Consider the following 21136-nt stretch of genomic DNA (forward strand, 5'->3'; position numbering starts at 1 on the left):
CCACGTGGACGTAAATATTACGCGTCACAGCCACATAGTAGAAATACGAATATTAGTTTTAAATTGTACGAGGTCAAATTCTATGTAAAGTTAAAACATGGCTGCCAACCAAGATTCTTCATCCTCCGTAGAAATAGGAAGTAACCGCTGCATGAAGTTTTTATAGAACGCATTGTCTGCTACTCATTGAAGTATCCTCCCCTTAGTAATCTTGTTAAAGAAGTCTGTCCCAATGGAGAAATAACAAACACAGAATTATAATCAGTAAACTTTGTTTCGTCGATATATTAATGACAAATGTGTCGTCCTCAGTAGCTCAAAGGCTAGTTAATATGTTGGTCTTTACATCAAAATAGGTTTTTCATCAGTGTTCATTTTCTTTGGGTTAATATGGATAGCGTCCTTAGATATACGTATACGGTTTTTATTCTAAATATTTTGAGTTCTAAATATCATACATCCACCAGCGACCAACATCGAACATCTGTATATACTTCACTGTATCATTATCAGTATTGAGGCATATATTGGCTTTAGTCATTTTAAAATGCCATCCAGGCTTCTGTTTTTAATGATGTTCAGGCTAAACATCATTAAAAAAAAGAAAAAGCCTTGACGGCATTTTAGAATTACTAATGTTGGCAAATAAGGAGTTTCAGTTAAATTTCACTTAAACAGGGGACAAAAGTGTGCTTGTATACATCGTCATTGGTCGTTGCCTCAGGTAGTGCAGAATAAAACCTGAAATCTGTTTTCTTGATCAACACAGTCATGTGCTTAAGGTGCTTGTATAAGGTGTTTAATGCTGATAGTCAGAAATACATACATGCCAATGATGATCTCAGAGAGTGAACACACAATTCAGAACCGGTTTTAATGTGCAAATCAAGTTAAGGAATATTTATTTATAAAGTCGGGTTTACAACATATAGAACACAAGCTCTGGAGAGCTTTTAAAGCCGACTTGGGCAACAGTTCTACTTTTGTCAAACATGTAACAGGACTGGGTCACAAGATTCCTTATAAAAGGAGGGTGCTATTAATGTCTTCCTTATTTTTTAGTCATACATGATAGTCCCAAAAGTTTCATAATTGAATAGTGATGAAGTTATTCGTCTTAAAGCTATAAATAGAAATGTTGACAATTTGTATACCATTTCAGCAGCTAGCAAGATGAGTTCGCTGTCCAGTGAGCTAGATGAGGATTCTACGTATTCGCCCACCCTGTTCACCCCGCCCCCACTGGCTCCAGTCCCCCCTCCTCCACCTTTCTCCCGCACACATTATCACACAACCACAAATGGCATACAAACAGATGTCAACAACTCAGCCATCAGCTGTGAACCTGAAGCAGAAGGGCAAAGGGCCTATACATATGCTTGCAGTGCTATACCGTTAGTATATTATATACACATTTGTAACCAATAAGTCTTATAAAGAATATAGTAAAATGGTATACACCCTGTTATTCTAAGGCCAAAATATTTTCCTCATCTTGTACTTAACAAATAAATGAATGATTAAACAATAAAAGTTTTTACTATATAATAAGAACAAATAATGTTTAAGTTGTTACTCTATAATAAGTATATATTCATATTCATTTATAGCAATACCATACATGTAATTTTATAAAGTCAGTTTTAAATTGATGATTATTAGGCTGTCTGAACATTGTGTCAAACCTGCCTTCCAACTTTTTTCCATTTTATTTCAGAGACAATTTAGAAAACTATGTTTGTGTTTCGTATCAAAGGAAAGTGGAACCTATTATTCAAAGTGGACCACAGTAAGAACCTAGCTGAACATTGAAAACTCTTTATCTATTATGAAAAATGCATAAATACCGTAATTCAGTGAAGTATGCAAAAAAATCCATAACAACAGAAAAAACGCATGTAAGAATATAAGAACCAAAGCCAGTGACAAAATTTACAAAAACCCACTAGTATATTTAGCCAAATAATGAAATATGACCCTAACATAATTTCTTGCAAAGTCAAACATGCCCAAAATGTATAACTAAATCTACATGTGCTAAATTAAAACAATGAAATTGTAGTTATATATATATTTGTATCAAACATACAATGTTTCTGTTTGTGTAGATGTGGTCTGGTTGCTCTGGCGATGGGGGAATCCATTCTGCAGCGGGAGGTGAGCCTTGACCAACTGACCACCATCAGTCAGGCCCAGGGCTTCTCCAAGCAGGGGGAAATGTTCTCAGGTATAACATGTAGTTTATTGAAGCATAAGGGGTCATTGTGTGTGTCTAAAATGTAAAATTATATCATACTTGGTACAATATATTCTGAAAAAAACGCACAATATTACATAAATTACTGACAAGGTTAAAAAGCCCAAACAATACCAGATGGGTAGAGCACATTTAGTTTTTAGCTCCACTGGCCGAAGGCCATGGAGCTTATGTCGTCACAGATTGTCCGTCGTGAGTGCGTGCGTGCGTGCGACATCTCCTCTGAAACTGATAAGCGGATTTTGACAAAACTTCACAGGAATGTTCCTTTGGTGGTCCTTTACCAAAATTGCTCAAATGGTTCCGGTCCATTGCACAATATGGCCGCCAGAGCTAAAAATAGCAAAATCTTTAAACGACATCTCCTCTGAAACGGTTCGGCAGATTTTGATGAAACTTGACAGTAATGTTCCTTGGGTGGTCCTTTATTAAAATTGCTCAAATGGTTCTGGTCCATTGCACAAAATGGCCGCCACAGCTAAAAATAGCAAAATCTTTAAACGACATCTCCTCTGAAACGGATAGGCAGATTTTGATGAAACTTGACAGAATTGTTCCTTGGGTGGTCCTTAACCAAAATTGCTCAAATGGTTCCGGTCCGCTGCACAACATGGCTGCCAGGGCAAAAAAATAGAAAAACCTTTAAAGAACATCTTCTCAGAAACCGATGATCAGATTTTGATGAAACTTAAAAGAAATGTTCCTTGGATGGTCCTTTACCAAAATTGCTCAAATGGTTCCGGTCCATTGCACAATATGGCCGCCAGAGCTAAAAATAGCAAAATCTTTAAACGACATCTCCTCTGAAACGGTTCGGCAGATTTTGATGAAACTTGACAGTAATGTTCCTTGGGTGGTCCTTTATTAAAATTGCTCAAATAGTTCTGGTCCATTGCACAATATGGCCGCCACAGCTAAAAATAGCAAAATCTTTAAACGACATCTCCTCTGAAACGGATAGGCAGATTTTGATGAAACTTGACAGAATTGTTCCTTGGGTGGTCCTTAACCAAAATTGCTCAAATGGTTCCGGTCCGCTGCACAACATGGCTGCCAGGGCAAAAAAATAGAAAAACCTTTAAAGAACATCTTCTCAGAAACCGATGATCAGATTTTGATGAAACTTAACAGAAATGTTCCTTGGATGGTCCTTTACCAAAATTGCTCAAATGGTTCCGGTCCATTGCACAATATGGCCGCCAGAGCTAAAAATAGCAAAATCTTTAAACGACATCTCCTCTGAAACGGTTCGGCAGATTTTGATGAAACTTGACAGTAATGTTCCTTGGGTGGTCCTTTATTAAAATTGCTCAAATGGTTCTGGTCCATTGCACAATATGGCCGCCACAGCTAAAAATAGCAAAATCTTTAAACGACATCTCCTCTGAAACGGATAGGCAGATTTTGATGAAACTTGACAGAATTGTTCCTTGGGTGGTCCTTAACCAAAATTGCTCAAATGGTTCCGGTCCGCTGCACAACATGGCTGGCAGGGCAAAAAAATAGAAAAACCTTTAAAGAACATCTTCTCAGAAACCGATGATCAGATTTTGATGAAACTTAACAGAAATGTTCCTTGGATGGTCCTTTACCAAAATTGCTCAAATGGTTCCGGTCCATTGCACAATATGGCCGCCAGAGCTAAAAATAGCAAAATCTTTAAACGACATCTCCTCTGAAACGGTTCGGCAGATTTTGATGAAACTTGACAGTAATGTTCCTTGGGTGGTCCTTTATTAAAATTGCTCAAATGGTTCTGGTCCATTGCACAATATGGCCGCCACAGCTAAAAATAGCAAAATCTTTAAACGACATCTCCTCTGAAACGGATAGGCAGATTTTGATGAAACTTGACAGAATTGTTCCTTGGGTGGTCCTTAACCAAAATTGCTCAAATGGTTCCGGTCCGCTGCACAACATGGCTGCCAGGGCAAAAAAATAGAAAAACCTTTAAAGAACATCTTCTCAGAAACCGATGATCAGATTTTGATGAAACTTAATAGAAATGTTCCTTGGATGGTCCTTTACCAAAATTGCTCAAATGGTTCCGGTCCATTGCACAATATGGCCGCCAGAGCTAAAAATAGCAAAATCTTTAAACGACATCTCCTCTGAAACGGTTCGGCAGATTTTGATGAAACTTGACAGTAATGTTCCTTGGGTGGTCCTTTATTAAAATTGCTCAAATGGTTCTGGTCCATTGCACAATATGGCCGCCACAGCTAAAAATAGCAAAATCTTTAAACGACATCTCCTCTGAAACGGATAGGCAGATTTTGATGAAACTTGACAGAATTGTTCCTTGGGTGGTCCTTAACCAAAGTTGCTCAAATGGTTCCGGTCCGCTGCACAACATGGCTGGCAGGGCAAAAAAATAGAAAAACCTTTAAAGAACATCTTCTCAGAAACCGATGATCAGATTTTGATGAAACTTAACAGAAATGTTCCTTGGATGGTCATTAACCAAAATTTGTTAAATGGTTCCAGTCCACTGCACACCATGGCTGCCAGAGCTAAAAAATAAAAAAAACTTTATACGACTTGTCGTCGAAACCGATGACCTTTTTTCGATAAAACTTGACAGAAATGTTTGTTTGGTGCTCCTTTACTCAAATTGCCCAAATCATTTCGGTCCACTGCACAACATGGCAGCCAGAGCTATTAAAGTAAAAAAATTTTTTAAATAACTTCTCCTCAAAAATTGATGATTGTATTTCTATGAAACTTGACGAAAATGTTCGTTAGGTGGTCTTTGCTTGAACCTTTTGGCCAGTGGAGCACAGGCATTGATGTGCCTCTTGTTGTCAAGTTTATGTGACATTACAAAACTAATCCTTACACAACTAAGTTCTCTGCTAAAGATGAATCAGTCAGCTTAGAAATTGTACAGCATAAAGCTGGTACAGTTGTTATGTCTTTGAAGAAGAAGCTCTCCAAGTTCAATGCCAAAGTCCCTGTCTTTTTCAAATGTGAAAAGAGTGTAGTATTCCGATTTTTTCTATGTGTCCCTGTTGTGTAAATATAATTTGTGTCCAATTATAATACAGTTACAGTCGGTTTATACTATAATGCGCAATAGTGCATTACTTGAAAATTGACATCTGAAGTTTTTAATTCATATTGCATGGAATTTTGCCTAATATCCAATTTTGATCTTTTAGAAGATCATGATTATTTTTCAGCAAACAATATGGAACAGTTGGCGCGACTTGCCTTCGGATGTAAAACCTCGGTACTGGACATTCGCGATGTTAGTGGGAAATGGGAGTTTCTCAACTGTCTTGCCAGGGGCGACATTTTGTTGGTGCCGTATGACCCAGACAAGAACTATGTTCCTGTATTAAAGAAGGGTCATAAGGCACATTGGGCAATTGTTACAGGCAAGTTTGTATTTAAACTTACACTTAAGATGTATTATACTTGTATTTAAACTTACACTTAAGATGTATTATATTGTATTTGAATTTACACTTAAGATGTATTATACTTGTATTTAAATTTACACTTAAGATGTATTATACTTGTATTTAAATTTACACTTAAGATGTATTATACTTGTATTTAAACTTACACTTAAGATGTATTATACTTGTATTTAAACTTACACTTAAGATGTATTATACTTTTATTTAAACTTACACTTACGGTAAGATGTATTATACACATTTTTATTTTTTGTCTAAAACCTGTGGAATGACAACTTTGTCGCCAATTTATTGAATATTGCAGATCTGTCATTACAAGTATACTTATAATACAAATAAATAATATCAAACGTTTTATGCAAAGACAGTTTGTATTTTATTAGAATTCAATTTGATATTGTTTAAGTCTGTATTTCTTATTCTATTGCCACTTGTCAATAAAATGAAACTCCATGAATATAAACTTGTATAACTTGGTCCTCCAAGACTAAATTGGATCGATTGATTTCTTTGCTATCAGTACTGTTTGCAGTATCAGTTGGATGGTAACCAGAATAGAAGATTATCATTCAATTCATAATTAATGTCTTTCAGGCTTTTTTGCTGCAATCAGTGATGACCAGATCTTAACAAGACTGCAGACTGGCAGTGTTAAGAAGGACTCTGAATTCTCCAACCTATACCACTGCTCCATACCGCCTCTTCCCTCCAACACCGGGCGTGTTCTGCCTGCAGAGCCCAACATAACCCCGCGGGCATTATCGGCCATTGTTCCAGCCCGTCCACAAGGTGCTGTTGTGTCTAATAGAGCCATATCGGCCCGGACTTTGCCTGCGGAGCCACCCAAACTTCATGGGAAGGAAAACACTAAGTTGTGTCACAGTGTGGGGAATCTTTCGTCTCAGAAAACAGCTGGCGCAGTGACTACCTCAAACTCAGCAGCCTGTAGAAATCCCCTAGAAGCCGCCTCGTACATTCTAGTGTATGCTAAACAAGGGAAAAGCAAATACACAGGAATCTGGAATGCCAAGACGTTAGTTGAAAGCTGTTGTAACTTGATCGAGATAGACCCACAGAGGCTCAGGGATGAAGAGAACTATGCTTTTCCGGATAAAGGTATTGAAGAGGAACTGTGTGGGAAGGTTGTGGTTTTACACGTTAAGAAATGAACAATGCTTCAGAGTATTGGATCACGAAACCCATGTAAAGAAATGAACAATGAATCAGTGTAGCCAATCATGTTACCCATGCAAAGAAATGAACAATGATTCAGTGAAGCGAATCGCGTTACCCATGTAAAGAAATGAAGAATGATTTAGGATAGTGACTCACATTATCCATGTTAGTAGTCTGTATACTAGTGCTGTCTGTTAGACTGGAATTTACAAAGGTTGGTTAGCTTTTCATAAACATAAACAGAAAAACAGTGTGAAATTTTTGCTACTTAAGCGACTGTTTGCATATAATCAGATATGATGAGTTTGTTAAAATCTAAGGAATCGATATTTTGATTTTCTTTTCTTTTGTTTTACTTGAACATTGTAAATGGTTTCAAGTAATGGTTTCTTGTCATGTCCATATAATCTATTCAAAAATAACATATACATGTACGTATATATAATATATTTTATTTTTGTAACACATACTTTCAATTGCTTTGTACGAAGTTAATTGAAAGTATATTATTAAGAATGGTGTCTTTTATCTTGTGTGATGTATCTGGTATAGAGCTTTAAAAGGATTTTTTTTCTCTGGTTTTCATGTCAAGAGCTTTATTTCTCAATCTATACTGCTGTTAAGATTATGGTGCTGAATCTTGCATATTTGATTATGCAATGTTACTTTCTGAACACAAATTAAATTTGACCGTTCATATTATTGAGTGATTATGATAATTTGTAACACTTGTGTTCAATGTTTTTTCATCATTTTCTCACTTGGCATGGGTTGTAAAAATGAGTTCAGTGGAGGTAATTTTTCAGCTTTTGCAGGAAAAAGTTTAGGTATTATACTGTAATAGCTTTGGTTAAATTCAGCAAGGTGCAAAACGTTTAACCTTGGCAATATTTCAAAAAAGGGAAAAGATATTCTTATGAAACTTGGTACACATATTGACAGACTAGATATTTGTACCATGACCCAAAACTCTGGCATTACCATTTGTTGAGTTATGCCCTCTTTTGGCTGAAAAATGCAGATGAATTTAGGCATCTTATTTGCAATGCTCTTGTTTGTGAAATATTGTCCCCTGTTTGCAGACTATTGAAGCTATTTTGACATTATTGTAAATGGTTGCTAAGCAGTATTTAAACCAATCATAATAACTTTTTTCAATTCGATTACAAGACTTCTTCCACAGGACTCATTTCCGCTAACGTCACTTTTTTTAATTCTGGAAAAGTTTTTTTTTTCATATTCTTCTTCTCATTTGGAGTGTGGGTACAAGTCATTTTGTTTATTATCATTTATGAAGTATACATATGTAACCTGCTATTCACTGATTGGGAATGGGTGTTGACACTAACAGTAACAGTTGTAGTTGTTCTTGCACTTATTAATTCACGTAAGGAATTGTTATTTAGTATAGATGTGCAATATTATCCATACAGTGGAAACTCGCTATGTCAAACCCTGTAATCGGGACATTCTGGTTATGTCAAACTTTTTTCAAATTTTTCGGTTTAGTTATATTCTTTTTATTGCAGTTATATCGAATGTTCCTTATCTAAAAGTCTTGCCCAAGGTCCCAATGACTTCGACATAGTGAGCTTTGACTGTACAAATGAATGCATTTTCGAGCAATTGTACTCTGATTCATCATAACAGGACATGTTATCATGGTAACAATCCAGGGACGATATTCATAAAAGTCAATTTTTAAGTTAAGTATCAATATAGTGACTTAGTGATTTCTGAAATACTTTATTATCATTGACTTCATTGAAAGTACATAGTTAAATGTTAAAGACAAGTAATTTTCTTTGAATTTGACTATAAATATTCATGTATAAATATTGACTATAAACATGTTGGGGTAATGACTTGCTGTAAGATGGGAAATTACTTTTAAGAAGTTTTATGAATATCACCCCAGAAATGATTAAAATGTTATGTATTCACAAACATATATATTTTGTTTTCTCACACAAGTTATTTTTTCAGTTGAATGTTGATATACAAATGACCTTTCAATTGTGCTGACTTCCATATTATACTCTGAAGTCATGTGATTCATACCATCTTGTTAGTAAACCAAACATATATGCTAAATTATCCTGTAAAATCGCATTTCATGTATTCAAATGGCTGTAATGGGCGTTTCTTTGTTCTTGTATACGTACACTTGTTAAAGATTATTTTTGTTTTTTATTTCAATCAGAATTGTTGGGTTTATTTTCTGTTGTCTACTTATACGTGTATTACTGTATATCTGTGTTCCTAATTATATGTTCAAACTTTAATGTAAATTGTGCTTATTTCATTGACAATTAGTATGCCAATGCACCACCTGGTTATAAATATTCATAATTGTTCAACCAATGAAGAGATTTACTTGTCACATGTCAACTCTGGAAAAAACAATTGCAGATGTGGATTTGAATTATTTAAAAGAAAAAAAAATCTTTGTTCCAAAATCTATTGTAATCTGATTTGGGACATCAATTTCCAGATACTCAATTGGTTTAATGGTTGATTTTATGTCATTCTTCTTAGAAAGGAGTTTTTATGTTGAATATTAAGATTTATTTATATTTTCATGGTTGTTGGCTTACATTTTTTATTCACATCATATGATGTTAAACATACATTTAACTACTAAATCTGGCTATAATTTTGTGTACTAATTTAAGAAGACTTAGAATTGTTGCTTTCAGTTACATGATTTTGAGTTTATAGACTCTTCAATTTGTTTTAAGTACCATGCACATGTTTTGGTAATGAAATATATTAAAGGATCTAGTTAACAACTTAGTTATCTGTAATATGTTTTTATTAGCTTTTTCATGTCCGTCCATAAGTATATTTGAGAAAACCGTCACATTTTATTTCTGACAGATGATTCAACTGAACTCAATTTTATTATAAATTAAAGCTTTCATCCTGAAAGTTTACAGTAACAATATCATTGCCAACTTGCTTTCTGAACTGATTTATGTTTTATTTATTTCAATCATGTTATTATTTGCGAAAAAAAGAACACACTCTTTGTATTATGCTATTTGAAATGAACCAAGCAACTTTGATATTATGTATGCTTGACAGTAAGACAGATTAAATGACTGCTATGAGATTTACTAAGGGGATAATCAAATTGAGATTGATCTTAATTGCTCATGAAATTGATGTTTGTTGTAAGCTTTTTCTTTTTGACAAGATCTTTATATCAACTATGCTTTTAATACTGTCATCGAAATTAGACTTTGGATGAACAAGCCCAAAATCTTAATCTAGTGCTTGGAACAAAAAAAATCAACAAGCCCTGCTATACGAAATCCAGGATTTCAGCAAGCCCGTAAAGCATTTTACCAGTGTATGGCTTGTGCTAATTTCCATAACTGTTAATATCAATATAAATTTTGATTTACTTCTATACATTACGGTACATATTTCTAAATCTGTTTGTTAACCATTATTTATTTATTTATTTCTCTGATTTCCGGAATGTTGTTCAGTGTATTAACAGATTGTTTTTCATAGATATATTTATATATGTAACCAATTATTTGTAATAAACTATCTCGGCAGTATCAGTTTTGTACTCTTTTTCCAAGCTAACAATCAAACCTCTTGACTCCTGTTCATGTATAGGTCTGTTTAAGTGTTGGTTAGATGTTTTGTCATATGATTTATTGGGCAGTAGACCTTGCCTGGAGAATAGTTTGACCTATGAAGAGAAAACTAGTGGTTGGTTGTACTTTCCCTATGTATGACCCCAATTGTTTTTGGGGGTCAATAGGTCAAGCAAGGCTCCATCAACAGTGTAAAAACTTAGTCAGCATAGGAACTTATAATGCAGTTTGGCATAAGGCCATGAAACTTCTGAGGTGGATCATCTTGACTAGTAGACTGACCCCTAATGTCAGCACAATAACTTAACAAGAAACGCCGCAATGCGACGAAACCAGGTTTTCAATGATTGACAGAAGAACTTCAGCCTTGTCTGTTTTTCTATTTTTTGTAACAGTGACCTTGACCATAGGGACCCCAAACGCAATCACATGAAAGATATCCATAAACTCTTCCTTTATACCAAGTTTGGTCACGGTATGTGGACCCTAACTAAAGTTATTAAGTTGCAACCATTTTCTATTTTTAGTAACAGTGACCTTGATCTTGACTCTAGGGACCCCAAATGCATTCCCATGAAAGGTATCCATAAACTCTTCCTTTATACCAAGTTTGGTCAAGATATGTCAACCCTAACTTAAGTTATTCAGTTTCAACCATTTTTCTATTTTTAGTAACAGTGACCTTGACCCTATGGACCCCAAACGCACTCCCATGAAAGATATCCATAAACTCTTCCTTTATACCAAGTTTGGTCTAGATATGTGGACCCTAACTAAAGTTATTCAGTTTCAACCGTTTTTCTGTTTTTAGTAATAGTGACCTTGACCTTGATCCTAGGGACCCCAAACGCAATCCCATGAAAGGTATCCATAAACTCTTCCTATAGACCAAGTTTGGTCAAGATATGTCAACCCTAACTAAAGTTATTCAGTTTCAACCGTTTTTCTGTTTTTACTAACAGTGACCTTGACCTTGACCCTAGGGACACCAAACGCAATCCCATGAAAGGTATCCATAAAATCTTTGTATAGACCAAGTTTGGTCAAGATATGTCAACTCTAACTGGAGATATTGTTTCATAGGTGAGTTTGACACCGCCCGGCCGCCCTGACGCCCGTCTGCCTGAACAATGACGTTTGTCATTCTAATAACTATGTGCAAACCTGGTTAAAAAGCTTTAAAGGGGTCGATTGTATTGTTGTATGAGCCATATTGAGTTTGGGGTCAGCAGGTCAAGGTCACAAGTCATCTTCCAATTTATTCATTTTAAATCTAGCACTGTTTCTAACAAGGCAGCACTATGGGAACATAGTTAATTTCATCCAATCTTGACATGCCTTGCTCAATATGTTGATGGGCATAATAACACACAATTTCAATAACCAGTCTGACTGCATTAGTTACTTCTAAAATTACGACCCTTAAACTGACAATATTAAACCAATTAAACTTGTATTTTCCATATGATAATAGTAATGTCTTGAATAGTTTTATAATTTGTCAGTTACTCAAGTCATAGCTCTTCAACTGTCAAAATTTGACCAATCCCTTCTTCTACTGAACCTTTATGCATGCAATCTGAAATAAACTGGGTCACAATATTTTTTTCTTTGTATATCACGTCCAGAAACAAACAAGGAACTTCTTCAGTAACTTCTGTTTAATGACCCTTTGGCCACTCTGCCTTGTGGTAATTTTAGTAACATTAAGGCCACGACCCCAACTTTCTTTCTTCCAAAAAAACAGACAACTAATATTAGTGGGAAATCTGACAATAATATCTTCATATATTAGGAATCTGAAGATCACAATAAAGTAAACTATTCAACATGGCCTTGGCAGGAAACCATTTTGATGAAATAAAATATCTGGCAATGTCATCAGAGCAAGTCTTGTAAGGATAACTGGACCGAGGTTACTAAATGTACAACAAAACAAATGCAAATTGAAATTTATTAAAATGTACGCTCAAAAGAAGAGTTATTTACAATGAACATATTTACACAAATATATCTTATATCTACAGTACATAACAACAGTTGCAAATGACGAAAAGAAAATTTGACAGCATTTTTTTAAATGTTAGTTTTTTAGTATGTTTTTTTATGTTGCTTATTTTTAAAAAATAAAATGATGCAAAATAAATTCATATCATTCCCTTGTATTATAAATAAAATCTGAAAATGCTTTAAGATGATAATCATTTGAACAACTGCAAGTTTAGCAGACAGTTTATTTATCAAAATAAAACAAAAAAACATTGAGAATTTCAGAAATAAAAGATGAAATGCAGCAGACTTTATTCAAAGATTTTCTACAGAAACAAGAAAAAAACACATTAAAGAACAGACATAGTTGTGTTTTATATAACTGAGATGTGCGGTTGATTACAACCAGACATTTAATCACTGTTCAATATACTTGCATAATTTCCTCATACCAGTAATTATTTCCTAGTACATTAGTACAAGACTGTTCACATGTTAAACATATTGTCGATTTAAAATCACCCTAGCTGAAAGAAGGAGAAATTTCAGGCTCTGAATTTCTAGAACTGACATACCAATACATACATACATGTATATTAATGAAATAGTGCTGGAAAATAGCTGAAAAACATAAAGGGGGAAGATTTCATATATATAAAATAAAAAGCATCTGTTTAAATATAGATTACTTTTTTTATATTAAAGCGCTAATGATTTGTATCATATACAGTTGAACCCAGTTGGCTCGAATTCCCAGGGTCCGCCGAAAATACATCAAGCTTCGCAAAAATCGAAGTCAATAAGGAAATCAAGCCAGGCAAATTCTAGCCAACAGGGTTAGACTGTACATTTGTGCAGCAGGTATTACAAATTTGGTGCCAAAATCAAGGATATTTATCTATTTTTTTGTCAGATGAAAACGTCAAATTCAAAGGTTTCGCATGGAAATTATTTTACTTATTCCGGAAGTACATTTTCCATTGAAAAGTCTTAAAAGCTAAAATTTAAACCCTCAAGTGCACCAATGGCCTCATATCATTACTGCAGGATTGTTGTAATCAGGAGTACTATTTTTAAAGCTTTTTACCCCAAGAATCTTAGTATGGGCCCCAGTGTGTGAAAACCCATGAAATACCAGTTTCTGGTTAAATTCATAATTATTGTAATTCATTTGTAATTAATGATCATCTTGCCCATGGCATCAACCAAAGGTAAGTGCTCTTAAGTTTTTATTATCAGTACCGGTACTTCAATTCTTTAAAGCCTTTTATCAATAAACTTTTAAGATTAACATTTTTTACCTCTTGAGGTGTAAAGAGAAATTTTTCATTTTAACCTAGGCTGGGATGGTATTTCAGCATCTATCTGATTTATTACAAAAATTAAGGTTGTTTTTTATAGCGAAAGCTTGTACATGTTAAACCATGCTTTTGAAATATTTACAACCAGGTGTAAAACAAAACCTAAGTAATAATTAGATTGAACAATTTACTATCATCCTTTGGTTAAGTTCTGAAATTTTGATATCATGGCATTACTTTGCCCATTTAAAGTGACTGGGAAACATGCTTATTGTTTTAATTTATGAATGTGAATAATTCAATGTTTTAAATAAATGAGGAAATCATATTGTAATGAAAAGTTGCATCAGCAAAGACTTGAAATAATATACATGCCCCGAAAACAATACTTATGTACTTGTCATCACTTGACAGCCTCGCTCATTTCAGAGTCCACAAAATTTTGCTCATCTTCAGAATTGGTTTTTATTGATCGAGGGATTTCAGCGGACATATTCTGTTTTTCATTCTCCCCAATTTTCCCACGCTCATTCGCATCATTCTTTCCCAAAATTCCTGGCACTCTTTCAATACCTGCAATTTTTAACATTCGACTCTGAATACTATCACCTGATTCTTTGATAGGGTCCTGCTCTTTGGATCCCACAAACTCTTCCTCCTCTTCATCTTCCATTGGTTCCCACACTTTTGAAGTTTTCTCAGCCTTACCAGAACCCTCCCCCTTTGACCTTCTTCTTAACTTAGATCCATCCTCACTACGATGTCTATCTCTCTTCTCTCTCCTGCCTGACCTATGCCTATCTCTACTCCCCGACCTATGTTTTCCCTTACTTCTAGACCTCGACCTAGAATGTCTCCTATCTCTTTCTCTAGGTTTCTCCCTGTGTTCCCCACTCTTGCTCCTAATCCTCTCTCCACTCCTGTCCTCCCTTTCCCCACTTCTATTCCCCCTCCCCCCACTCCTATCCTCCCTCCCTCCACTCTTATCCTCCCTTTCCCCACTCCTATCCCCTCTCCTCCCACTCCTATCCTCCCTCTCCCCACTCTTTTCCCCCCTCCCTCCACTCTTATCCTCCCTTTCCCCACTCCTATCCCCTCTTCCCCCACTCCTATCCTCCCTCACCACCTCCTCCTTACTCACATGCCTTCCCCTGATCCTTTCCTCCCTTTGTTTCTCCTTCATCCTCCTGTCCCGATCCCTTTGCTCCCTCTCTTTATCCCTCAATTCACGCTCACTAACACTCACCCCCTCCATCTCCTCCACCCCCTCTCCAGCCCCTTTCTCCCTGTTCTCCTTCCCATCTCTTTTCACCCCCTCCTCTCCCCCACTTTCCTCCTCTCCACTACCATCATCCTCCTCCTCATCGTCTTCATCATCGTCGTCTTCCCCTTCATCGTCTTTGTCACCTCCCACATGGCTCATCATCTCATTGATCTCTTCTTCAAGTTTTTTGCGGCGGTTTTCTATCATAGCTGCAACATAGTGGAATGAATTTTATTGGTTATGAAAATATTTCATGATTGGATTACCGGTACTACACATTTGGTACTACAGGTTTATAAACCTATATAATTTTATGTGTAAACCAAGTCTCCTGCCAGATAGGCATGTACATGTACAAGATGCAGCATTTAAATGTTTCATAAAAACAGAGTGAGACAAAATCAAACTACCCAAAATCAATCCCTCAATGTGACCTGAAAGTGGGCTGTATTCAAAAAGCTTCTTAGATTAACCTTAACTTTAAGGATAGAGTTCAAGCGTTTTCAACTTTTCATAGGACAGTAAAATAAGTTTGCCATTAAACTGAATGGAATCACTTAGGCATGTCTAAGGACATGAACCTTATTGAATATGACTTAGGGAATACAAAGAACAATGAGTGAGTGCATTATTCTTACCATCAACAGCTGACTTGGTGTCCTCCAGTTTAGATTCTGAATCTTCTGTAAGGATTTTGGGCATGTAAAACAAGCAGGGTTTGGCCTTAGTCAGGATAAAGTTCTGTAACTTCTTCGTTTCTCGCTCCCAGTTTTCATGCTGAAAATTTAAGTGAATAATCAAGTAATCTCATTTCTCGAAATGAGATTATTTGATTTTACTCCAGATTATATGATAGGATAGATAATAAATGAATAAACATAACAGTTTTGCAGTTATTTAATTTTGAAAAAATAATAAGCAAGAGTGACTTTGTATAAGTTATCATAACTTACTTCACAATCGTTGTAAAATATATAATGTTTAAACTAAGCATACAATCAAATTCAACCTACATTATGAACCATCTCCATCTTCTGTTCGATGGTACGAATGCGGACTTGTTTGCGCCGCCTCTCCAGGAAGAGTTCTCTTCTCTCCTGAATTATCTCTTCTTTCTCCTGCAGGAATTTCTCCTCTAGCTTCTTCTCTATCTTGACCCTCTGTTCTTCCTGAAAGCATCCAGCACAGGGTTTTAATTAATGATTACAGTGAAAATAAGACTTAAGAGTATTTTCAATTTCTATTTTTTTTTATTCTAAGTGTAATTTAATTTTGACACTCACCCATGAATTTGCAGAGCCAAAAAAAGAATTTCCTAATTTAAAGGACAGGCCAGGTTTGTTTTCCAATATCAATTTAAAGGGTCAAAATTTGCCCCATGCGCAATTGATAGCCCTGCCTTGGGCTAATGGGCTCATGTTTTAAGGTCATATATATGTGTATAAAGTAGATTGTATCATTTCTGAAGAATTTGATTTCCATAAAAAGGAAATTTGTAACAACGTCCTTTATTACCTTATCTTTAGATTCTTTCGACTCATCTTTGAACTTCTGAAGCGTTCCTAGTATCATGCCAAACATTCTTCTGTTTCTGTAATGAAAAATACAAAACTCATCAAGGTTCAAATTCATATTTTACATATAATTACCGGGTATGTTCTGTATCAGGATATAAACTAACAAGCTGGCATTCAAAGGAATGTTTACAAAAAGAAACTGAATCAGACAGTTATTGCAATTTTTTTTTCAGAAATTGAAATTATATCCCTCCTACATTTAAACAGATTTTATTAATAATTTCTATTCCATGTTTTGTTCCAACCATTTTAGGACAAGGGTTTGGGTCTTTCTGTTTGGAAAACAATTTATCATGTGTATTACTGGCATAATTTGGAATTCCTATTTTTCCTAAAAATGTAACAGGAATGATACAAGAAATTGACAGTGAAAGACTGTCGTAACTTTTGTTCCTGTAAGAAAAACCTAAATCATTCCTCACCAAAACCTTTTCAGGATCTCAATTTCATGCAGTTATCTTTTTCAACTCTGAAAGATTTTCCTTAAATGGCAGTTTGGGAATGTTCTTTTTACATTTAGGAAATAAGTACATGTTTTCATATTGGGAGTGGGTCTAAATGTTGGTGTTACACCGCGCCTGATAGCCATGCCGACACAGCTGTCATAAAATATGAACCCTGCATGCTACCATGCTACACACGTGACATAAAAACCATCAACACAGCCTGCATGTCATTATTGATATTGGAAAACAAACCTGGCCTGTCCTCTGCTGTCCTTATTTTGTGCCTCAATTGAGACTGTTCTTGAACGTTCTTCCCGGGGGGTAGTGGCAACCACTGATGACTGGAGAGCGGGCTAAAACATACAGTCATGTCATTTCAGGATAAGGCAACATGTGACAAAATGCAAAAAAGTTACTTTAAATGGCAGGAGAAAATTTCAATTAAACTTTTCCAGGTTTTGATTTAACACAATTATTTTTCAAAAAATAATGCTGTATTTCTCTTTTTTACAAAGTTAATTCATGTTGAAATACTTCTTGTTTACGAATATTGATTTCTCAATTTAACTGTATATGATATCATGCTTGTTAAATTCAGTATTCATTTAATAGATGACCATTATTACAAGTACTGGAATACAGTACTTAAGTTTGTAGGGCTCCATAAAAACAGGTTTAAATTTACCTAGCCATGATCAGCAACCAGGCCTAGACCAAGTCAGAAACAAGACCAATGCAAACAGATGACAAATGCTCATTCCCTTGTCAATCAAGGGGCATTACTTGTTAATTATAAAGTTCATGTTTTATGATCTTGCTATACATAAGCATTTGCCACTGGTAAAATGGGTTTTTTTCTGAAAACACTTCAAGGTAATAACAAGAGAAGAGCCCTACTCTGTTTCTGGTGTCCTCCTCATCCCCGCTGTCCTGTCCTCGTGCTCGACCTCGACGCATTGGACCCAGTCTGTAATCACACAAAAGAGTTATCATTGTTCACATAAATCATAAAAAAACTCCAACAGTATTTATAATACCTATTATTAAAGCATACACATTGATGTCTTCAGCAATGGGATCGCCAGATGAATTTTCATTAAATATTATAAAAAGCTTCTAATGACCACTTTAAATTTCTCTCTCATTTAAACAGTGCTTAGCAGCTTACTCTGCCATTCTTTGCAGGGGACATGAAAACAACAATTACAAGATACTAATTAAAAGCTACTACAAATTATGTAAAATAGTGAAATACCTTGCAAAGGCTCCTCCTCTACTTGGTCTGGGTCGCTGGTCTCCTGGTTGAATCCCTCTTCTGGATGATAATGGTATTGTTAAAAGATGTGACGATATGTACAGATCAAATGTCAAAAATCATCTCAAAGTTTCAAACTCTTATTAATTTATTTTTTTACCTGTTTTCAAATTGTTAAAGATGGCAGTATCATAACTTTAAAATACATAATTATTTACCACGTAATGTACGTTGACTTTCTATTTGTATTTACGGCAGTATTATTGTATGGAGTCATTATGTTGAAACTTTTTTCTGATATATGCTGTGTTTTTTTAAGGTATAAATAATGGAAAAAAAGCATGGTTAATTTAGTTGAACTTATTTTGGTGGAGTTTTTTTTCTTCTTGTTTATGTAATTCTTGGTGTCAAAAGTGATAAGTAACTGACATTACTTTCTGTATTATCTGAAATATTTTATTGCATTAATGATTGTAGGTTTAAGTTTTTGTTTGTTGCACTTCGCTTGTTTTTGTGGAATCTGATATGTCTACTTAAATTAATTACTAGTTTATTTGTCTTTGATTTATAAGGAACTTGAATATGTTTGAATTGTCAATACATTTATAATGCTCTAGTGTTTGGTGTTATTTAATAAGATGTTTTCTGGAAGATTACAAATTAAGTTGTTTTTTTTTCAAATGGTCCATAGGCTTAAGTTTCAATGAGCAGAGGGATAATTAAAAAATAAATAAACACCAAATGTTATAAAATTGGAAAAGAAGATCTTAGTACAACTTTGTTTTTTGATAATGCTTATAAATGTGATGCTAATTAAGTTCCCTTTATTCAATAAAGAAATATTATTCATATCTAATATTATAAAATGCTAGAAATAAAGTGAACCTTGCAATGTTGAATAAGCGATTCTCAGCCATCCTTGTGTTGCCTTCTCCCCTGGGTTGAAATTCCCTTGATGTATTCCCCACTGAGACTCTACGAGCTGGTCCCTGCGGCCTGCAACATCAACAAAAAGTAATATAGGACAAGCCTACATTATAACACCAGTGCTTTTAATAAAAATTATCAAAAAGCTGTGCTACATAAAATCCAGAATTTAGCAAGCCCTGATTTTGTTTCCCTCTTTATTTCAACAAATGCATCAATGTTAAATTCACTTTTTTATATATAGAGCTACAGATCATTTTTTTACTTAAAGTGTATTTTTCAGCCTTATGCAATCTAGTAAAGAGAACGGTACACCCTTGGGTCATTCATTAAAGTGTGATGGCGATTTCTAAAGTGTACTGAACATTTAATTACAAAATTGAATGTCTTATTTTAATTAATGAACTTTTATAGTACATAATTATTTAAGATTTTACAAAAAAATTAAATGTTACTCAGCAAATTACAAGTCCTGATTAATTTCAACATCTTGACTACTTTGCTTTATTTGCTAATAGCCTTCCGCAAGTCTCTTAGGATAGTGAATCGATTTAAACAAGCTGGTTTAACATTTAGTCAAAGCGGATAGCTAGAACAGTAAAAAATACTCAGGAGAACGTTACACCCTATTTCATTTTTTTAATCGTTCCGGTACAAACAGCTTTTTTTTATTTTAAGATTTTCAAGGTGTATTTACGCCCATTATGGCCCTCATCTGTAACTCTGTATATACTTTAGTAAAAAACTATCATGAGCATGGCAGTAAAACCTTATGCCTTTGTGTCCTTAAATCGTTAACAATTTATGATTGGTGATAAAGACGCATTACAAATATAATGTAAACAAACACTTTATCCGAATATCAATATCCGAATGAATTCATGTCATAAAGCGGTACAATCTTAAATGCAATAATGAAATCATTATTACCTTGGTACATCTGGATCTCTTCCTGTTAGCTTTCTGATGTTATCATCAAGCCCTCTCAAACCCTCCTTAGCTTTTTCAAGCTCGCTTTGCAGCAGATTTACACCACGCACCGCTGCCATTTTTGGTACAGTCTAAAATTTACTTCCGTTTCGAAATTCGATCACATAATCTGTCCCAATGACATTCGGAACTCCTCGGCCATTTTTTTTTCAAAAACAACCTTGGATGTATGCAGGTACATCAGTTGAAGTAGTTCGTAAAATTTTGAATTATATCATAAATTAAATGTAGTGTTTTAGAGTTGTATTTATTGATCAAAGTCGAAATTGATTGCCATTGAATTGTATTATTGCAAACATAATTAAGAATCCCAAGAGTTAAGTCACAAAGTTTAACTGCTAAATAAAATTACTACGCGATCTACTTGCAGCGGACTTAAACGTACCACTTTTCGAGTATGTAAACCGTCCAAATACATCCGAGGTTGTTTTCGATAAAATGGCCGAGGAGCTCCGAATGTCCCAATGAGAAACCGACTCAGAAATGACAAGTTTTGGCGTTCACGTAATTCAGTGTTTAAATAGATTTTTTACATATCTTTCCAATGATACTGACATACACGTTTAAAAGATGGCTAGATGCCGAAATAAAACTCATGAAACATTTAAAATCCAGATGCAACCCGAGCAAAAAATGACGGTTTATGTCAAGACAACATTAAATACTCCTTAAGCAACAGTGTGGTGGACTTTTGGAATTCCTACCCCGACACTGTTATATAAAGGAGCGGTTCATGATAAGTGCAACTAACTTGATAACCGCTTTTGCTTGTTTGTTTGAGCTTACGAATGTCTGTCCGCATTGCATTATACATGTAGCCGTGACCCCGCCGTGACGCCATCCGCCGTGACGCCATCACGACGTATGATACTTCGCGACATATTTGGTTTGAGCCCAATTTTGGGTCCTTCAGTA

At 35.0% G+C, this 21136-nt stretch overlaps 2 protein-coding genes across 4 annotated transcripts; one reads left to right on the forward strand and one right to left on the reverse strand.

The window, feature by feature from the left end:
• The first annotated feature begins 195 nt into the window (after nt 1–195).
• LOC128209810 (UPF0692 protein C19orf54 homolog) lies at nt 196–10430 on the forward strand. 3 transcript variants are annotated; one of them, XM_052914031.1, is made up of 6 exons: nt 196–264; nt 1163–1394; nt 1718–1789; nt 2109–2227; nt 5419–5637; nt 6277–10430. In XM_052914031.1, the coding sequence occupies exons 2-6, from the start codon at nt 1174–1176 to the stop codon at nt 6849–6851; spliced, it is 1206 nt and encodes a 401-aa protein (XP_052769991.1). In that variant the 5' UTR covers nt 196–264; nt 1163–1173; the 3' UTR covers nt 6852–10430. The 3 variants fall into 3 exon arrangements, with proteins under 3 accessions (XP_052769991.1, XP_052769990.1, XP_052769992.1); XM_052914030.1 differs by having other exon boundaries at nt 220–322; XM_052914032.1 differs by having other exon boundaries at nt 220–322; nt 5440–5637.
• Nucleotides 10431–12424: 1994 nt separating this feature from the next.
• LOC128208488 (pinin-like) lies at nt 12425–20318 on the reverse strand. The gene is made up of 9 exons (XM_052912051.1): nt 20162–20318; nt 19190–19300; nt 18305–18364; nt 17947–18016; nt 17302–17402; nt 16542–16617; nt 16040–16195; nt 15665–15803; nt 12425–15235 (listed from the first exon to the last, which is right to left on the reverse strand). The coding sequence occupies exons 1-9, from the start codon at nt 20278–20280 to the stop codon at nt 14166–14168; spliced, it is 1902 nt and encodes a 633-aa protein (XP_052768011.1). The 5' UTR covers nt 20281–20318; the 3' UTR covers nt 12425–14165.
• Between the last annotated feature and the right edge of the window lie 818 nt (nt 20319–21136).

Source organism: Mya arenaria, chromosome 11 (assembly GCF_026914265.1).
Source record: "Mya arenaria isolate MELC-2E11 chromosome 11, ASM2691426v1".
Taxonomy (NCBI): Eukaryota; Metazoa; Mollusca; class Bivalvia; order Myida; family Myidae; genus Mya; species Mya arenaria.

Excerpts from the sequence above, each read along its gene's own strand:
- LOC128208488 (XM_052912051.1), bottom strand. The coding sequence starts at position 20,280 with ATGGCAGCGGTGCGTGGTGTAAATCTGCTGCAAAGCGAGCTTGAAAAA. Across the intron at positions 19,301-20,161 it reads AGAGATCCAGATGTACCAAG|GCCGCAGGGACCAGCTCGTA; the intron begins GTAATAATGATT and ends TTGATGTTGCAG. Across the intron at positions 16,618-17,301 it reads GACAGCAGAGGACAGGCCAG|AAACAGAAGAATGTTTGGCA; the intron begins GTTTGTTTTCCA and ends TTTTCATTACAG.
- LOC128209810 (XM_052914031.1), top strand. The coding sequence starts at position 1,174 with ATGAGTTCGCTGTCCAGTGAGCTAGATGAGGATTCTACGTATTCGCCC. Across the intron at positions 1,790-2,108 it reads ATTATTCAAAGTGGACCACA|ATGTGGTCTGGTTGCTCTGG; the intron begins GTAAGAACCTAG and ends CTGTTTGTGTAG. Across the intron at positions 5,638-6,276 it reads ACATTGGGCAATTGTTACAG|GCTTTTTTGCTGCAATCAGT; the intron begins GCAAGTTTGTAT and ends AATGTCTTTCAG.